Source organism: Periplaneta americana, chromosome 3 (genome assembly GCF_040183065.1).
Source record: "Periplaneta americana isolate PAMFEO1 chromosome 3, P.americana_PAMFEO1_priV1, whole genome shotgun sequence".
Classification (NCBI taxonomy): Eukaryota; Metazoa; Arthropoda; class Insecta; order Blattodea; family Blattidae; genus Periplaneta; species Periplaneta americana.
The window spans coordinates 118071006-118088782 of NC_091119.1; the positions used below are offsets into that span (position 1 = coordinate 118071006).

Below are 17777 nucleotides of genomic sequence, written 5' to 3' on the forward strand. Positions count from 1 at the left end.
TATAAATTAAATTATATACGTATATATTGATTCTTTGATATGACCAATACAGAGAGAATTCCTTGTTCATCGTTAGCTGTCTCTGAAATTTAAGTGAAAGCATACATAGACATGAAGTTACGTGAAATGTATGTTAGCACAGCATAGATCAATGTACAGATCTTATCTCTGCTTCTGTGCAATATCACATTTGCGGTGAGGAGGAAAGGAGACGGCAAAAAGGTAATGATTTTTAACATGCTGATTCCCACGACTAAGGTAAGCCATTTGAAACTGAACAGTCACTGACTGACAGAGATAAAATATAAAATCTGTAGAACACTGAGTTAACGTTAAGTGGGCCGAGGGGTGCGTTTTTGTTTTACTGAACTTCAAGGCAATGCTGGAGTTGTGCTGTGGACAAGAAAAATTGGACGAGAGCTGTAGGAGAGGCCAGGGTACTTCATGGAGAATGGAGAATGAAAATCTAAGCAATGCTAACTCATTTAAAAATTTGGCTGGCTGTAGCCTGTATATATTTTCATTTGGTTTTATTTTATTTATAGTTTTTCTACTATTTTATTTGTATTTCTGGTGATGTGAAAGAGAAGATCTGATAGCCTTAACTACGCCAAAATAAATAAATAAACACACACATGTATATATACATTCAGAAGAAAGCAATAAGAATTATCACAGAAGTACCAAGCAAAGCACATTGTAAACCACTGTTCATACAGGAGTCCATCTTAACAGTTGTTAATGAATATATTCTGGAACTCCTTCTTTACATCAAGAAAAATCTTTATGGCTTCACCAGTAGGATGGATAAACATGAATATAATACTCGGAATAAAGAAAAACTGGACATACCATTTTGCAGACTATCCAAAGTTAAAAGTAGTCCTAACATGTTGGGCTGTAGAATGTTCAACATGTTACCACAGGAAGTGTCACTTGACATATTTAAAGTCAAAGTGAAAACGTGGCTTCTTAGAAACCCATTCCATTCTGTGCAAGAATATTTTGAATCAGAAAATCAAGCTGTAGATATTTTTTAGGTTTCTTTCTCTGAATTGTATTATTATTTTGTAATATATTAGGAAATTCTCATAAATTGTTTTTTTTTTTAATTAGGTTATTTTACGACGCTTTATCAACAACTTTGGTTATTTAGCGTCTGAATGATATGAAGGTGATAATGCTGGTGAAATGAGTCTGGGGTCCAACACCGGTACCTAGCATTTGCTCGTATTGGGTTGAGGGAAAACCCTGGAAAAAACCTCAACCAGGTAACTTGCCCCGACTGGGAATCGAACCTGGGCCACCTGGTTTCGCGGCTAGACGTGCTAACCGTTACTCCACAGGTATGGACCATAAATTGTTAAGTTAATTCTTGTTTTATTGTGTGGGGTGATTAGATGTATTGTGTACGTGTGTGGTGATGGTGGTTGGTTTTCTGTATATTTTGAAGGTGTAACAAACACACCTAATCACCCCACACAGCACAAACATGCTGCATTCAGGACAAAGGTACACAGATCAGATTACTCAACATATGCACTCAACATACCATGAGCCAACAACATTACAATGAAGAAGTGAACACAATCAAATACATAGCACAAGAAAATGGTTACAACCCAAACATAATAGACAACATCATAAGGAAGACAAAACAAAAACTCAACAAACACGCAAAACACAACACAAACACAAGAACACAAGAAATACATCACACTAACATACGAAAACAAAAACACACACAAGATCGCATCCTCAATCAGAAAACAGAAATACAACATAGCATACAGAACAGAAAACACACTACAAAGACATTTCAACACACAAACAACACAAACAAATGAATACAACCACACAGGCGTATACAAACTCACATGCAATAGTTGCGACAGTTTCTACATTGGACAGACAAGCAGATCATTCCAAACTCGATACAAAGAACACATTAAAGCAATAACCAGAGGACACAATACATCTACATATGCCGAACACATAACTAATGCTAACCACACATACAATAACATAAATACAGACATGGAAATCCTACACATACAACCCAAAAACCAAAAACTCAACACACTAGAACAATGTGAAAGATAAAGACACACCAAAACACACCCTGATCAAATTCTCAACATACAGATCAATTTCAGAACACACACACTATTTAACACCACATTTCAACACTTTTCAACAATCGAACGCACCCACACAACAGGCAGCAAAGTTCGAGATGATGCTCTGAGGATAGTGTGAAGAAACACCGAAACAGCTGTAAGCCGCACATGCTCACACAATTAACACAAGTAAGATCGCCATTTAATCAATTATTTAAAAAATCTATGCTACCTGTAACTCCTGCACAGAGTTTTATAAAAGGTATTAGGGGAGAAGTCTAATTTTGTCTAAATGCACCACCTTAAAAGGGGTAGTTACTCTAATACAATCACAATCAGAATTTGTACACAAAAATTTATGCTACATGTAATTCCTGAACAAAGTTTCATAAAAATCTGTTGGATAGGAGAGAAGTTATTAATTTTGTCCAACTGGTTTTGTGTTTTGACCCACTATGCACTGGAGACGATTTGAAATAGTAGCTAGTTCTTAAAATAAACATTGCTGATTTTCAAGCAAGAGAATATAATATGGCAGCATATGTTAAATTAACCTGCTTGCTTATGTTATAGGAATGGGAACAGGTGTGACAGGAATGGGATGGGAACATAAAATCATGTTCTCAAATAGGCCTATATATTTACTACTCACAACAGACGGGATTGGCTCTTATACCCTAAGAGAGAAAGTGCCAGGCAACATGTCCTTCCTATTTCGAAGATATACATAGCTGGCCAGTCAACTGGTTGGTGTATAATATTCGTCAGCCATCTTGCAAACCATTAGCACTAAAAAACGTTATTAGTCTAAGAAGGAGTTTCACAAATCAAAAGGTGGTCTTCCTCCACTGTTATATCCACTTTGTAATTTGATGAAGTCAAAATAAAATCTCTTTTTTAGATCTGCCCGAATCTGCTTATCTTGAATATAACAGATAATGGTGTTAATCTCTACAAGACAACATGGTAATAATCTCAAACACTCACTTGCAAATAACTTTCCTACAAGATAAGTAATTTTGTCCGAATCTGTGGAAATCTTAATTAGCACATGCTCCCTGGATGGTAACAAATGAGCAACAGATCTCCTCAATGAAGCAACCCAGAGTGGAACACTTGACTTGGAAAAATAAAAGTATTTTTGTACAGGATTTTATAAGTATATTATTTGATATTTTAATGATTATGAATATGGATCTGAGTTTCACATAGAGACAGAGGAATTTACAGTCAAATGGTCACACTTAGCACAAATTGAATAGAGACGAAATTAAATACACATTATTTGTGATTACATTCGCGTAAAGAGGTTTGGCAACACTGCAGTAACGTTTAGCGTGGCTTGTAGGATGGGGGATGGTTTACAAGTCAGGATTTCAGTTATCTGAACACGTCATCAACACAAACTGTATTTTTTTAGTGGAGCGAGTAAATCATCTGAAAATTCCCAAGTTTACAAATGAAGAGTATATAGAAAGGATTCTAAATTATGGTGAAGTTAAATGCAATTCGGATAAAGCACAGCTTCTATACAGTGAAAAATTTCCAGGAAGTACAGCTACAAATTCAAGAACATTTAGGCATCATCCAGTATGCCAGTAAATTCTTAATACCAGTCGTGTATCCCAGAGTTCTGTAACAGTGGTAATCTGGAAATATGAAACAACAGAGGGACTTTCACACTGATGCATCAAAACTAGTTCAGATGATCTGCAGCATGCATGGAAAATAATGGTACTCACATTGAAAATTTTCTATATAGATTGCATACTGCCTGATGTTCCAGTAAGTTGTAGGCACACATAATAGAAAGTTAATGATAAATTAAATGCAAAAGTCTTGAATAGAAATGAATGTGTGGTTAATTTTCCTACTTTGTTTCTTCCTCTGTGAGAACTGTGTGCTGTTGTCTTATATCTTTTACCTTTAACAACCACTATCTCCTGAAATTTATTCACAAATCATTAATAATTTTGCTACATATAACATTAATACCACGAAAACTTTCCCGAAATTCTCTATGAATTTCACTAGTCGACTCCAATAAGAAAGCATGAATCTTAAATAAATAGCCACGCTTGTGTAATAGAATATCTAACTAGGTGATTTAACATTAGTGATTAAGCAGAAACATGAGCCTGTGTGACAATACAGATAAGAATTACTCAATCAGTAGCTGAAAAACCAAGGAAGTCAAAAAATATTCAGTAGTACTGTGGTGGATAAAAACCATCACATTACAAACCTGTTCCATATCCTACAATAACATCCAATACTCCATCTCCATTGACGTCATTTAGACGTACAGCTGTTTCCACTGTTAGTTTTGATAAGGTTTTCGTCCACACATCTTCTACGACTAGCTCTGTGCAAGGAACTATGAAACCTCCCGAGCGAGACCCTTGCCTAATCTTCCAAAACTCTGTCACTTGGTCTAACGGAAATGGAAACCACATCACTAATGACACCACCAACACTATTAAACCTGCAAAGTAAAGGGAAAATAATAAATATGGCTCCAGAATTAAAGAAACAATTACTTTCCGAGAAATTCATTTTGCAGCAGGCCACAACAAACAACAAACATGCATGGAAACGTAACTTTATACCAAGATACATCTCATACATCAGGACAATTTCGTACCAAAAATATAGAGAAAAAAAGCGCGCACGCACGCACGCACACTAAAAATGCGAAAACTGAATTATGTTAGATGACAATGCCAATCATAATTCTAATGATATCTTTGCAATCACAAATGTTAGTACCTACATTAAAGAAGTATTGTTAAATTAAATTAACCTAACATAAATTTGTCATTTCCAAGAATCAGCTCCATTGACAGTTAAGCACAGTTAGATGATTCAAGTTGAGGTTGAATGTAGAAAGCTCAGTTACCAACTTCCAGTATCGATGCACTTCCAATCCTCTCTCTCAACACTGTATGCACATTAATATTAATTCCAGTAATTCTGCAAAAAAAAAAAAACTAGATCAAAATAGGCACCATTTTTCTTTAATAATTGCTTATACAAATAGTATAGTGGTTTTACTTTCCAGTACCCAATACTTTCGACAGAGTAACTATTGTACATAATAATGAATAGATGTATCACTGTTTTAATAGCAAGTGCTGATGAGACATATAATTTAAGTACGTAAGTTTGCTCGAGAGAGCCAGTGCAAATTTTTGGACAGTGAAAGTTTGGAAATCTGCACCTCGCTAGCAAGAAAGCATTTTTAGTGTCAGTGGAGGTACAAATTTCTGGACAGTGGGTGTTTGGCAGCCTGGACCACATCAGTAAGAAATTATTTTTAGTGCCAGTGGAGACAGATTATTGTTGAAGGAAGTCGTTTTCGACATACTTAACAATCGAGTTTTACATTTAAATGATCTGTTCACTCATGACGTTTGATGTGGTCAATATGGCGGTGATATCCATTCATTACTACATACAACAAGAGAATCATTCTAGTTTATTCTGTGGAAAGTATTGGGTGCCACAAAGTGAAACCACGTGCTTAGTAGGCTACTTTATATTATTCATAGTACGCAATTGTTAAAGAAAAGATTGTGACTCCTTTGGTCTAGTTCTTCTGTAGAATTACCTTAATTTCATTTTGTCATTTATGGTTTAGTCACTCAAGAACTTACGGCTTACCTTATTCCCAGATGTTACAGAACTTCCGCTGTCATATAGACCACAAGCCATACTATTACTCAAAGTAGCTAAGTATGACATTCGTTGCTCATATGATTTTTAACATATGGACTGCTACAATTAAGATTATCGTATTCTTTCTAGGCTTAGTTATAAAGAATACCGTACTAAGTTTCTTATGTTACATTAATTTATATTTGGTTAGCTTAGATTAGAACTTGAGATAATATTTTGGTAGTAGTATTTATTTTTAGAGTCATTTTATTTTTTCATATAAGTTGTGTTGAATGCTTGTAATTTTAATATAATGTTGTTTCGTCATTAAACTTATCAAGTATAATAAAAGGTTAAAAACCCATAAATTTATTCATGAAGTGGTTTAATTAACTAATGTTTTCGACCAAATATTGATCATCTTCTGGTTGATATATATATATATATATATATATATATATATATATATATATATATATATGATTTTCAACACAAAAGTCAGTAGAATATGGTGTACTTACTTACAAACGGCTTTTCAGGAACCCGCAGGTTCATTGTCACCCTCACATAAGCCCACCAATGGTCCCTATCCTGAGCAAGATTAATCCAGTCCCTACCATCATATCCCACCTCCCTCAAATCCATTTTAATATTATCTTCCCATCTACGTCTCGGCCTCCCCAAAGGTCTTTTTCCCTCCGGCCTCCCAACTAACATTCCATATGATTTCTGAATTCGCCCATATGTGCTACATGCCCTACCCATCTCAAACGTCTGGATTTAATGTTTCTAATTAAGTCTGGTGAAGAATACAATGCATGCAGTTTTGCGTTCTGTAACTTTCTCCATTCTCCTGTAACTTCATCTCTCTTAGTCCCAGATATTTTTCTAAGAACCTTATTCTCAAACACCCTTAATCTCTGTTCCTCTCTCAAAGTGAGAGTCCAAGTTTCACAACCATACAGAACTACCAGTAATATAACTGTTTTATAAATTCTAACTTTCAGATTTTTTGACAGCAGACTAGATGACAAAAGCTTCTCAACCGAATAATAACATGCATTTCCCATATTTATTCTGTGTTTAATTTCCTCCCCAGTGTCATTTATATTTGTTACTGTTGCTTCAAGATTTTTCCATCTCTTCAAAGGATAAATCTCCAATTTTTATAGTTCCATTTCGTACAATATTCTGGTCACGAGACACAATCATATACTTTGTCTTACTTCCAAACTTATTGCTTTACTTGTTTCAAGTAGAATTTCAGTGTTTTCCCTAATCGTTTGTGCATTTTCTCCTAACATATTCACGTCATCTGCATAGATTAAGAAGATGATGTTAAAGTATGAAATCACATGTTTACACAAAGTTAAGGTCTAAAAACATAGTTGATAAAGAGAGTACATATTAAAATGAATGACAGGTAAGTAAATATCAGTATATAACAAATTATTTTATCATGTTACTTGTGGAATACTGATCACAATGTACCCATATTTTCACAAAGTTAAAAATTAAAACCTAGTTGATAAAAAGTTACATATTAAAATGAGTAACATGTGAGTAGATATATATCAGTACATAACAAATTATTTAGTCAAGTTACTTGTAGAATGTTAATCACGAAGTATTTTATATTATGGATTTTAATGGAAATTACATGGTGTATGCCCACTTCGAGGAGATCTAGTAAGGGGCATGATGGTCGAAATATGTTGTTGACAGAAGAGTCAACAGGCATCTACTCTTCCAGGCATCCAAAAGTGGACATATTCATATTATAATTTTTTCAAAAAAAAAAAAAAAAAAAAAAAAGAAAAAGAAAAAAAAAAAAACTGAAACTAGCACTCACATGAGAAAAAATCTGGGGGAAAAAAAAAGAAGATCTGGTTCATTCTTACTAATCGAATATTTCATTAGTAAAAAAATACATTAATTTGGATTTATCCACTTTTGATTGAAAAGTGTAATTTTATTCAGCTTTAATTGGAAATTCCATCAATATTCCCGTTTTTATAATTCTTTTTTTTTTTTCGTGTTAGAATATATTTTCATCTTCTAGTTGAACATCGTTACATGGTTCTAATCCATTTACCTATCTACTATTCCCTTTAAGGGGAGGGGCACGGGTTGGGAAATGCCCTCGCATGTAGGCAGCTTGGGTGGGCCCGTTATACTACCAAGAATGAAATGATGTGCATTCCCTAAGGCCCTCCACACTATAGATTCCCCTGTGGGCCACCTCTGAACTCTCCTACAGCCTACAGAATCCCTTTACCTATCCACGTAGGTATCACTGTGGTTTCTTAACCCCAGGTCCCACGAGCACTATGAGCCCCAGGGGAGAGCCCATAGTACACAGTACTACTACCAGCAACTAATGACCACATACCACACGGTCCAAGATCAGTGGCGGCCTGCAGTTGACTCTACATCACAGCAAGCCCTAAATATGGAAAAGCAACAGAGATGATGATGATGATGATGATGATGATGATGATGATGAAAGAGGGGAAGTGTAATTATTAACATAATTTGTATAAAATAAATGTTGACAATGTTTTATGTTTTTAGACAAATTGGAGTATGTCATAGGAGGCCTATTAGGAATCTTTACATAGATATCAATTTATGGGAATTGAAAAAAAACAGCTTTCCACTTCAGATTCACTCTTACACGGAAACAGCAACATGTGTTTAGTGTTTACGATGCACGGAATGAGGAACACTGAAATGAAAATATGAGATTGTGCTAACATCTTAATAATTTGGTAATTGGGAGTGTGACTGATAAGGAATATCCATCAAAGTTAAAGTTATTCACTCTTTCTAATAATTTGTTACTTAGGCATTTAAATTATAAACAGTCTAATAGGGGGAGGGCAATCCATGTTCTTGTCACACTGCTGGTTTCCAATCTGACAGATATTAAGTTATTTCTGTATAATTTAGACGGGTGAAACTTCGATATCTCACCACTTAACAGCCATTCCATGCCGAAGGGTGTGACATTTGCATAACATTTTTAACTAGTTTACTGACCCCTGACTTTTTGCATTGCATGCTACAACTCTCATACCTGGATCACAGTGTAGTACATTAAACCTTGCACCTGCTGTGTAAATATTGTCGCAGAATTCTAACTATACTTAATCGTAAATGTCCGAGGATGGGTGTGACAAAAATATGCACTTGCAGTGAACACTCTAATGAAAACAAGAAAACTCTGTGAACTTAATAAAACAAATATCTTGAGAATTTTTGTACTAAAAGTTATTTAATGTTATACAATGGGAGCCAAGCTGGCCCAGGGACTTCTAAAAGAACTAGGACCAATATAGACACACCACCTTCACCTAAAGCTAAACCTGTTGAGAGATACAGAGGTACTGAACCTGGAGTCTCCTACAGGAAAGCCTTGGCTTCATACAAGATGGCCATCATTGGGGTATCTTATCCTGATGACAAGCTTGTAGTAGATGACGTCAAGCATATTCAGGCGGCAATCCTAAAGGGGATAGATGAGGCGCAATCAGGCGAATCTCTACCACGCCTCATGAAGTTCTCACTTCAAGATGGGGCCCTGATCTACCATGTGAGAATCAGGAGTCCTGCAACTGACTCCAGAGACATCTAAATGAACAATTTTGTCCTTAAGGTGGTGGAAGCTGGGACTCTGTACAGAGCACTGGAAAGTAGTTCACTGGCAGACTGATTCTACTGGACAGCGATTAATAATGATAATTGACCAGGAATCATCTGCCAATATCACGGACAAAGGACTGGCTGCCTTTACTGGGATGGGCAGGAGTCTCTTTAAGATCCTATTCAATCCCAGTAGAAAGGCGGCTCATGAAAAACAGGAGGCAGCAGCTGAGGAGGATTCTCCAGAGTCCATGGATGTTGGAATCTCTGGGGAGATTTCAACTCAAGAGGCTGTTGATTTGTTAATTATGAAAATAATTCAAATTAATTTATAACACTATAAGGTAACTTCTGCCATACTGAGCAAGAAGCTAGCTGAGGAAAATACTGACATTGTTCTCATTCAAGAACCTTGGATATACGAGGGTTTTATAAGGGGAGTTAACTGTACTGGGGACACACTCAATAGTCCCAATACTGAAAAGTCAAGAACCTGCATTTATGTTAGAAATTGGATTAATGCTTTGCTCCACGTGAAGTTTTGTTCTAGAGATGTGACAACTATTGAAACATCCATAATGGAAGGGGGCACAAAGAGAACTTTATTGTTCTCCTCTGTGTACCTCCCTTATGAAGAATCCAACACACCATCGGAGACAGTGAGGAGATTAATCGCCCATTGCAAGAAGACAGGTAAGGAAATCATCTTAGGGACTGATACTAACCCTCACCATGTGCTGTGAGGAAGCACTGACATCAATCCAAGGGGCGAATAGCTGGTGGAATATCTGGTAAGTACTAACCTAAATATTCTTAACAAAGGTAACAAATCAACTTTTGCTAATTCACAGAAGAGGGAAGTTATCGACATGACACTAGGGACTAAATTAGCTGAGGACTTGTTTCAAACTGGCATGTATTATCAGACACTTCACTATCTTCAATTGCCAGAACCTCGTTTCAAGATTTCTTCCTTTTCTTGAACACTGTACTTGAAACATCTGGATTTACTTCCATAAGTTTTTTAGTAACTGTCTGTTTCTATTCAGACTTGTAGGAAGCTCCTTCTTCACTCTTTTAAGTGTCTTACAAACGAAGTGACTGCATACACTTGTAAGAACCAAGCTCAGGAGTTCCATTTCCAGTCTTTGCCTATGACTCTCTTCTATCTTTCAGCACAGTCTAGTATATACAGTCACGAAGCTTGAGTTGTGAGGGTACTAGGAACAATAGACTGTGCCGGTACTATTTTGCATTGTCTGTGATGAGGCGATAATAGCGATCCTAGTGGTTAGCAACTATCTATGGATGCATATTCCCTATGTATTGAGCTTCGTGACTGTATATACTAGACTGTGCTTTCAGCATCCTTTCGTCCTTAGGCCTTCAGTTTGTTCAGTGAGTGAAGTGGGGTTTAAAAAGGGCGCATCAGCATCTATGGCTATTTGCGCCCTTATCTAAAATTCCTTACAGAACAGAGACATAATACAATAATCAGAATGCTTAAAAGAACTAAAAAAAACGTTGTCACGATTAAAACGAGGTACACAAATGGAGTTTCAACAGGGTGATGCATAAAACTCATAAAAATCTCAGACCTTAACTAGTATTTAAAAAGAGACAATAAAATAACAATACAAATGCTACCATAAATAAATTATCTGGCGTATTTCTAAAATACTCAGATGTAAAAGGTCCGAATGTCAAGTTTGTTAAAATACTTATATACTAAATAACAAATGTAACCTCCGGATGTAAAGGGTCCGGAGGACAGGAAAACGGTCCAATAAAAAAAAACTAAATCACCCTGTCAAGTCCAGTACTCGATAAAAATCTCAGGTCTGTATTTGTACAATTAAAATCATTTCCAAGAGCATCACGAAGAGTCGGCCGAATTCCATATTGCCGACGGACACGGTCATATTTTCTACAATACAATAAAAAATGTCTCGGCTTCCCAAAAGGTCTTTTTCCCTCCGGGTCTCCCAACTAACACTCTATATGCATTTCTGGATTTGCCCATACGTGCTACATGCCCTGCCCATCTCAAACGTCTGGATTTAATGTTCCTAATTATGTCAGGTGGAGAATACAATGCGTGCAGTTTGGGTTTATTATTATTAGTCTCCAGAAAGAAATACTAAACTTTAAAAATAATGTCCAGGCTCAGATTAGCATGGGTTGACTGTTAAATCAATTAAAACATTTTCACAATACTCTGTCTCATGTCACTTAGCTATCCCCTCAACTAACCCACTAAACTTGTCACATAGGTATCTCGGCCTCGTGTCAATTAGGCCTAGTTATCCCTTCATCCGATTCCTAACGAAACGCAAATCAGATGTTAATTCATTAATATCACACTAGAGGAACAGAAAAGACAATGAAGAATATTAGCCCCTTCTTTGTGAGACGCGCACTCGACAGTCTTGTGGGGAAGGTCAAGAACGCAACTAGACTTCGCAACAGCAGCTTACTGGTTGAGACATTGTCTCCGAAACAAAGTGAAACGCTGCTGAAGGCGAAGTTGCTGGGGTCTTACTCTATAAAGGTAGAAAGACACTCCTCGCTGAATACCACTCTGGGAGTGGTACACACAGATGCTCTGGACGGCTTGTCTGACGACGAGATACAACAAGAGCTCACGGAACAGTCCATGTCCAAATCTTATAGTTTGTTACGTAAGAGGGACGGACGGACGTATCCCCTCAGCACTGTGTTCTTGACCTTTGAAACATCTGTCCTACCTGAGTATATATTTGTTGGGTATGAGCGTGTCCCTGTCCGAGCGTGTGTGCCGAACCCAATGCGGTGCTTTAGGTGCCAAAGGTTCGGACATACGCAGAAACGGCGCACGAACAACATCATATGTGCGACGTGTGGCAGTGGTGACCATGGGGATTTCCCATGTCCCAACGCCGTACACTGTGTCAACTGTGATGGGGACCATAGCTCAAATTCTAAAGACTGCCCGAAATATATCACAGAGAAGATAATTCAAGAACTCCGGGTAAGAGACAATATTACCTTCTTCGAGGCGCGTAAACGTATTTTTGAAGACAAAAAGAAACGCCGAGAAAAATCGTATTCTTCAGTATTGCAGAAAGCAACAGAGGGAGAAAGAAAACTACTGCTGTAGATAAGACGACACCAGATCAGCTGATTGATGAAAAGAGAGAACAATTCAAGGACCTCTCAATATTGATAATTTTTCACACAAGTTCACCATGTACACACTTCACATTTGTTCATAAAATAAACACATACACAGTGAACTAAGTTGAAGAACTTATTTATACTGTAAAATATAAATAAGGGTTTATTATTATTACTTATTACTTACTGGCTTTTAAGGAACCCGGAGGTTCATTACTGCCCTCACATAAGCCCGCCATTGGTCCCTATCCTGAGCAAGATTAATCCAGTCTCTATCATCATATCCCACCTCCCTCAAATCCATTTTAATATTATCTTCCCATCTACGTCTCGGCTTCCCAAAAGGTCTTTTTCCCTCCGGGTCTCCCAACTAACACTCTATATGCATTTCTGGATTTGCCCATACGTGCTACATGCCCTGCCCATCTCAAACGTCTGGATTTAATGTTCCTAATTATGTCAGGTGGAGAATACAATGTGTGCAGTTTGGGTTTATTATTATTAGTCTCCAGAAAAAAATACTAAACTTTAAAAAATAATGTCCAGGCTCAGATTAGCATGGGTTGACTGTTAAATCAATTATTAAAACATTTTCACAATACTCTGTCTCATGTCACTTAGCTATCCCCTCAACTAACCCACTAAACTTGTCACATAGGTATCTCGGCCTCGTGTCAATTAGGCCTAGTTATCCCTTCATCCGATTCCTAACGAAACGCAAATCAGATGTTAGTCCCATATAGCCTATGATGTGGGGAGATATCGAAGATTGGCCTCTAGATATACTGTTGAATATCTGTGGAACTTGCGTCCAAAAGCAGACAATCATTTTTAATGAAAATTGAGTTTGATATCATTTTAGTATAATTCGACTGAAAGGAATCAGATTTTTTAATTACTTTCAATCAAACACGGACAAAACCAGCACTAAAAAGGCTTATAAATTTCTGTTTGCATTCAAATGCGGACATTATGAAACACATTTTTTATTATTCGTTAATCTCCCTTTTTCAACCAAACACGAACATTTCCCATAGTTTACTTATGGGAAGCTATAGTAATCCATACAATCGCGAACTGTAAAATAATTCTATGGGGCGCGCTTCCGTAAAGGGGCAGTGGTATTTCCTCTTAAGGTTAGAGCCCAGTTTAGGCGTGTGTATATTAATCGAAAATTAGGAGCTAGAAAATAATGAGAATAGGACGCATGTTTATGACATTTTTTTTTTCGATTAATACACACACACACACCTAAACTGGGCTCTAGCCTTAGAGAAATGTCACTGCTCCTGTATGGATGCGCGCCCCGAAAAATTTGGGAGATACATGAATGTCTGATAAATCACTTTCTTCGTACAAGCATATAAACATTGAATGTTCGAAAATGATGAATAAGAACAAGAATAGGAATTGTGTACTGACTTGGAGATTGGGAGTGGAATGAGATTTTAGAATTGATACTGTATGGAGTATTTTTAACATGCTGCTCAGTGGATTTGGTTTGCTTAGGAACCTTTACAAAAAAATTTTCCGGTATTAGTTAAAACATTTTCAGTACTGGTATATTTGGCAAAATGAAAAAATGTAAAGGGTTTTCACAGTAAAAATTATGACCTAATTTTGATTTATAAATATTATAGACCTATTTGCAATATTTCATTCAAAATGTAAATCATGTAACAATCCATTACTGTGAAGTGAAACGAGCAGGCCCAGATTCAAATCCTGGTTGGGGCAAGTTTCTTAGTTGAGATTATTTCAGAGATTTTTCCTCAACCAATTGAATAAAAATTTCTGTATAACTTTCGGCGTTGGATCTCTAACTCATTTCACAATCATTCACACTCTTTGACTCCACATTACACCACACAAACACACCCTCATTGGAAACAAAACAAGAGACGCCAAGACCAACAACGACAAGTTCTGAGGATGACCCATAATAGATCGAAACATGTAAACCAGGTACGATAGAATTTAACACAAGAAAGTCATATAATATATATTCCGAAGTGATACAATGTTAAAAGTTGTGTAATCAAGATGTATCACAATCATAATTACACTTCCCCTCTTTCAGCATGAGTTATGTAAAGATTTCTAGTAGGCCTATGACATAATCCTCCCATTTGTCTGAACACATAAAACACAGTCAAAATTTATTTTATACGAATTCTGTTCATAAAATAATGATTTAAAGTCGTCAGAATAATATAAACTTGCCACAAACCTAAAAGAGCAGCCAATGCTATACATCCATAGCAACATGGTGCACATAGAGCTCTACATGGAGGCCTTCTACCAACATCACCGTGTAATTGATTAGGCTTCGTTTTTCGTCTTGGGGCCATGAGAGGTCGTTTAACCCCTCTTTCTTCATCAACCTTAAACCCATTCCTTCCGTCACGAATAAACACTTCATCTTCGACATCATCACTGACATCTTCATCATCAAAACTGTCTCTGACAGCTAGTTTCGATGCTGCGTATGACATGGTACAGTAGTGTGTCCTTCTTATACTACTACTTTAAACCATCGCAAGTGAAGATTCAACAATATGTGAAATGATATACAAAAATGGAAACTGATTACTTCCACACCATATTGCAGACAACCATTTTGAAACTTTTTTTGGTTCTGTAACTGTGCATTTTTTTTTACAGCGCTTCATGCAGCGCTGCAGCAAAGAGGGTCGAAAAAAGAACTCAATTCTGCCAGCTGACTGTATGGCTGCTGTTATTACAGTATTAAATTTAAACTTAAAAGAACCGAACATCTTTAAAAATAGTTTTGACTTCAATGATAATGACATGGAATTATTATCATTAATAGGCAGTTTTAACAATAATTAACTTTGCAAAAGATTAAAACACGCATTCCGCCATAATGAATTGAGCAGCAAACTTGTAAACAATGTTAGGATATGCTGTATGGTTGCTGCAGCGCTTCACGTTTCTCTTAAAAATAACACGCATTCCACTGAAAGTGTCAAACAGCAGTTGCAACAACTGTGTAAGAATTTATTACCACGGTCTAGTATATACAGTCGCGAAGCTCAATACGTAGTAAATATGCAAACATTAGGTAGTTGCTCACCACTAGGATCGCTGATATCGCCTCATTCAGGCAATGCAAAATAGTACCGTCACAGTCTATTGTTTCTAGCACCCTCAAAACTCAAGCTGTGACCGTATATAGTAGACTATGGTATTACCCTTAATGAGAGTAACTAGAATGGTAGGCCAAGACCATAGTCCTAGATCATCTACAATAATCAAGCTGCATCTACAGGTTCAATTTTCCATGCGAGTACGCATTGACTCTGGGCAGTATATTGAAAGAATTAAGTTGAAAACTCAGTTTCCGGTTCCCACGGTGCTTGTTTCTGCGATGGATTGCATGCTGGGAGTCCTGATGACAGCCTTAAACTATAAAACGTCTTTGATGACAGCTTTGCACAAGGCTTCTATCTTGAGCTTTGCATGCTTGTACTCATGATTACGTTATACCACTTACTTACTGGCTTTTAAGGAACCCGGAGGTTCATTGCCGCCCTCACATAAGCCCTCCATTGGTCCTTATCCTGAGCAAGATTAATCCAGTCTCTACCATCATATCCCACCTCCCTCAAATCCATTTTAATACTATCTTCTCATCTACGTCTCGGCCTCCCCAAAGGTATTTTTCCCTCCGGCCTCCCAACTAACACTCTATATGCATTTCTGGATTCGCCCATACGTGCTACATGCCCTGCCCATCTAAAACGTCTAAATTTAATGTTCCTAATTATGTCAGGTGAAGGATACAATGCGTGCAGCTCTGCGTTGTGTAACTTTCTCCATTCTCCTGTAACTTCATCCCTCTTAGCCCCAAATATTTTCCTAAGAACCTTATTCTCAAACACTCTCAATCTCTGTTCCTCTCTCAAAGTGAGAGTCCAAGTTTCACAGCCATACAGAACAACCGGTAATAGAAATGTTTTATAAATTCTAACTTTCAGATTTTTTGACAGCAAACTAGATGACAAAAGCTTCTCAATCGAATAATAACAGGGATTTCCCACATTTATTCTGTGTTTAATTTCCTCCCGGATTACATTATACCCCTGTACATAAATACCATATGTCTACATTACAAAATTCAAAATTTCATCTGCCCTCCAATAACTGTGATAAAAATTGGACTCAGCAGGAAACCGCTTGTAATATCAGTTATTAGAATAATTTATACTTAATCTACATCAACATTCTCCCACACACCTTTTTATCCTTTCCAATAATAGTCACCTATTGAGAACTATAGCGGAACCACAGTATATACAGTCACGAAGCTCAATATGTAGTAAATATGGATCCATCGATAGTTGCTAACCACTAAGATCGCTAATATTGCCTCATTGCAGACAATGCGAAATAGAACCGGCACAGTCAATTGTTCCTAGCACCCTCACAACTCAAGCTTCGTGACTGTATTATTTTATATATATATATATATATATATATATATATATATATATATATATATATATATATATTGTGAATTTTATTTGTTACAACAATGTAATTTATTCGTCACAACAATAATTCCTTTCTACAATTCACCTTAAACGCTCTCGTCAACAATTGGATCTTCACTCAACAAAGTATTCGTTATAGCACTCCACCGACGACAATGACAGTTTACTTGGATTATTACGCACAACAATGAACTGTTAATCTTAACTAATATTTACAAAGCACTATTTACAAATCAGAACTACCAGTTCTCAGTTCACAGTTCTTCTATCTCAGTCACTCGAGTTCACGGTATCTCGAACCACAGACCTTCAGAGACAGTTCACTGTACTCGAACTCGGGTCCCTCCAACTGCGGTCCACTGCACTCGAACTCAGGTCCCTCCAACTGCGGTCCACTGCATTCGAACTCAGGCCTTCGGATGCTGACGCAGATGCGGACGCACACTCGAGTCGAACTCCGGCTGGCTTGCTTGCTCTGGCTTTCTCACTGACTGAATAACTGAAAACTCTGAAACTCTGTCTAGTTCGCTGGCGCCTGCTCTTTTATAGCAAAATCATAGTTGCGAGAACCTTCTACAGGTGTGTAGAGAATTATCTCAATATCTCTACATCGACAGACGTCTGGAATAATCGGGAAGGTCGTTCCACATCCACTGCGAAGCAGCTGCGCGAGCAGACTCGT

General features: G+C 37.0%; 1 protein-coding gene across 5 annotated transcripts in view; it reads right to left on the reverse strand.

The window, feature by feature from the left end:
* Nucleotides 1–15226, reverse strand: part of LOC138696430 (uncharacterized) — an 80862-nt gene extending 65636 nt beyond the window's left edge. For 3 of the 5 annotated variants that reach the window (XM_069821398.1, XM_069821399.1, XM_069821396.1), the window contains exons 1-2: nt 14809–15226; nt 4366–4605 (exon numbers count right to left, since the gene is read on the reverse strand). In XM_069821398.1, the coding sequence (XP_069677499.1) occupies nt 4366–4605; nt 14809–15073 (505 nt within the window). In that variant the 5' untranslated portion in view covers nt 15074–15226. Of the gene's footprint in view, nt 1–4365; nt 4606–4923; nt 5031–14808 lie in introns of those variants that run through there. The other 2 variants (XM_069821400.1, XM_069821401.1) reach the window with 2 other exon arrangements.
* Nucleotides 15227–17777: the final 2551 nt, after the last annotated feature.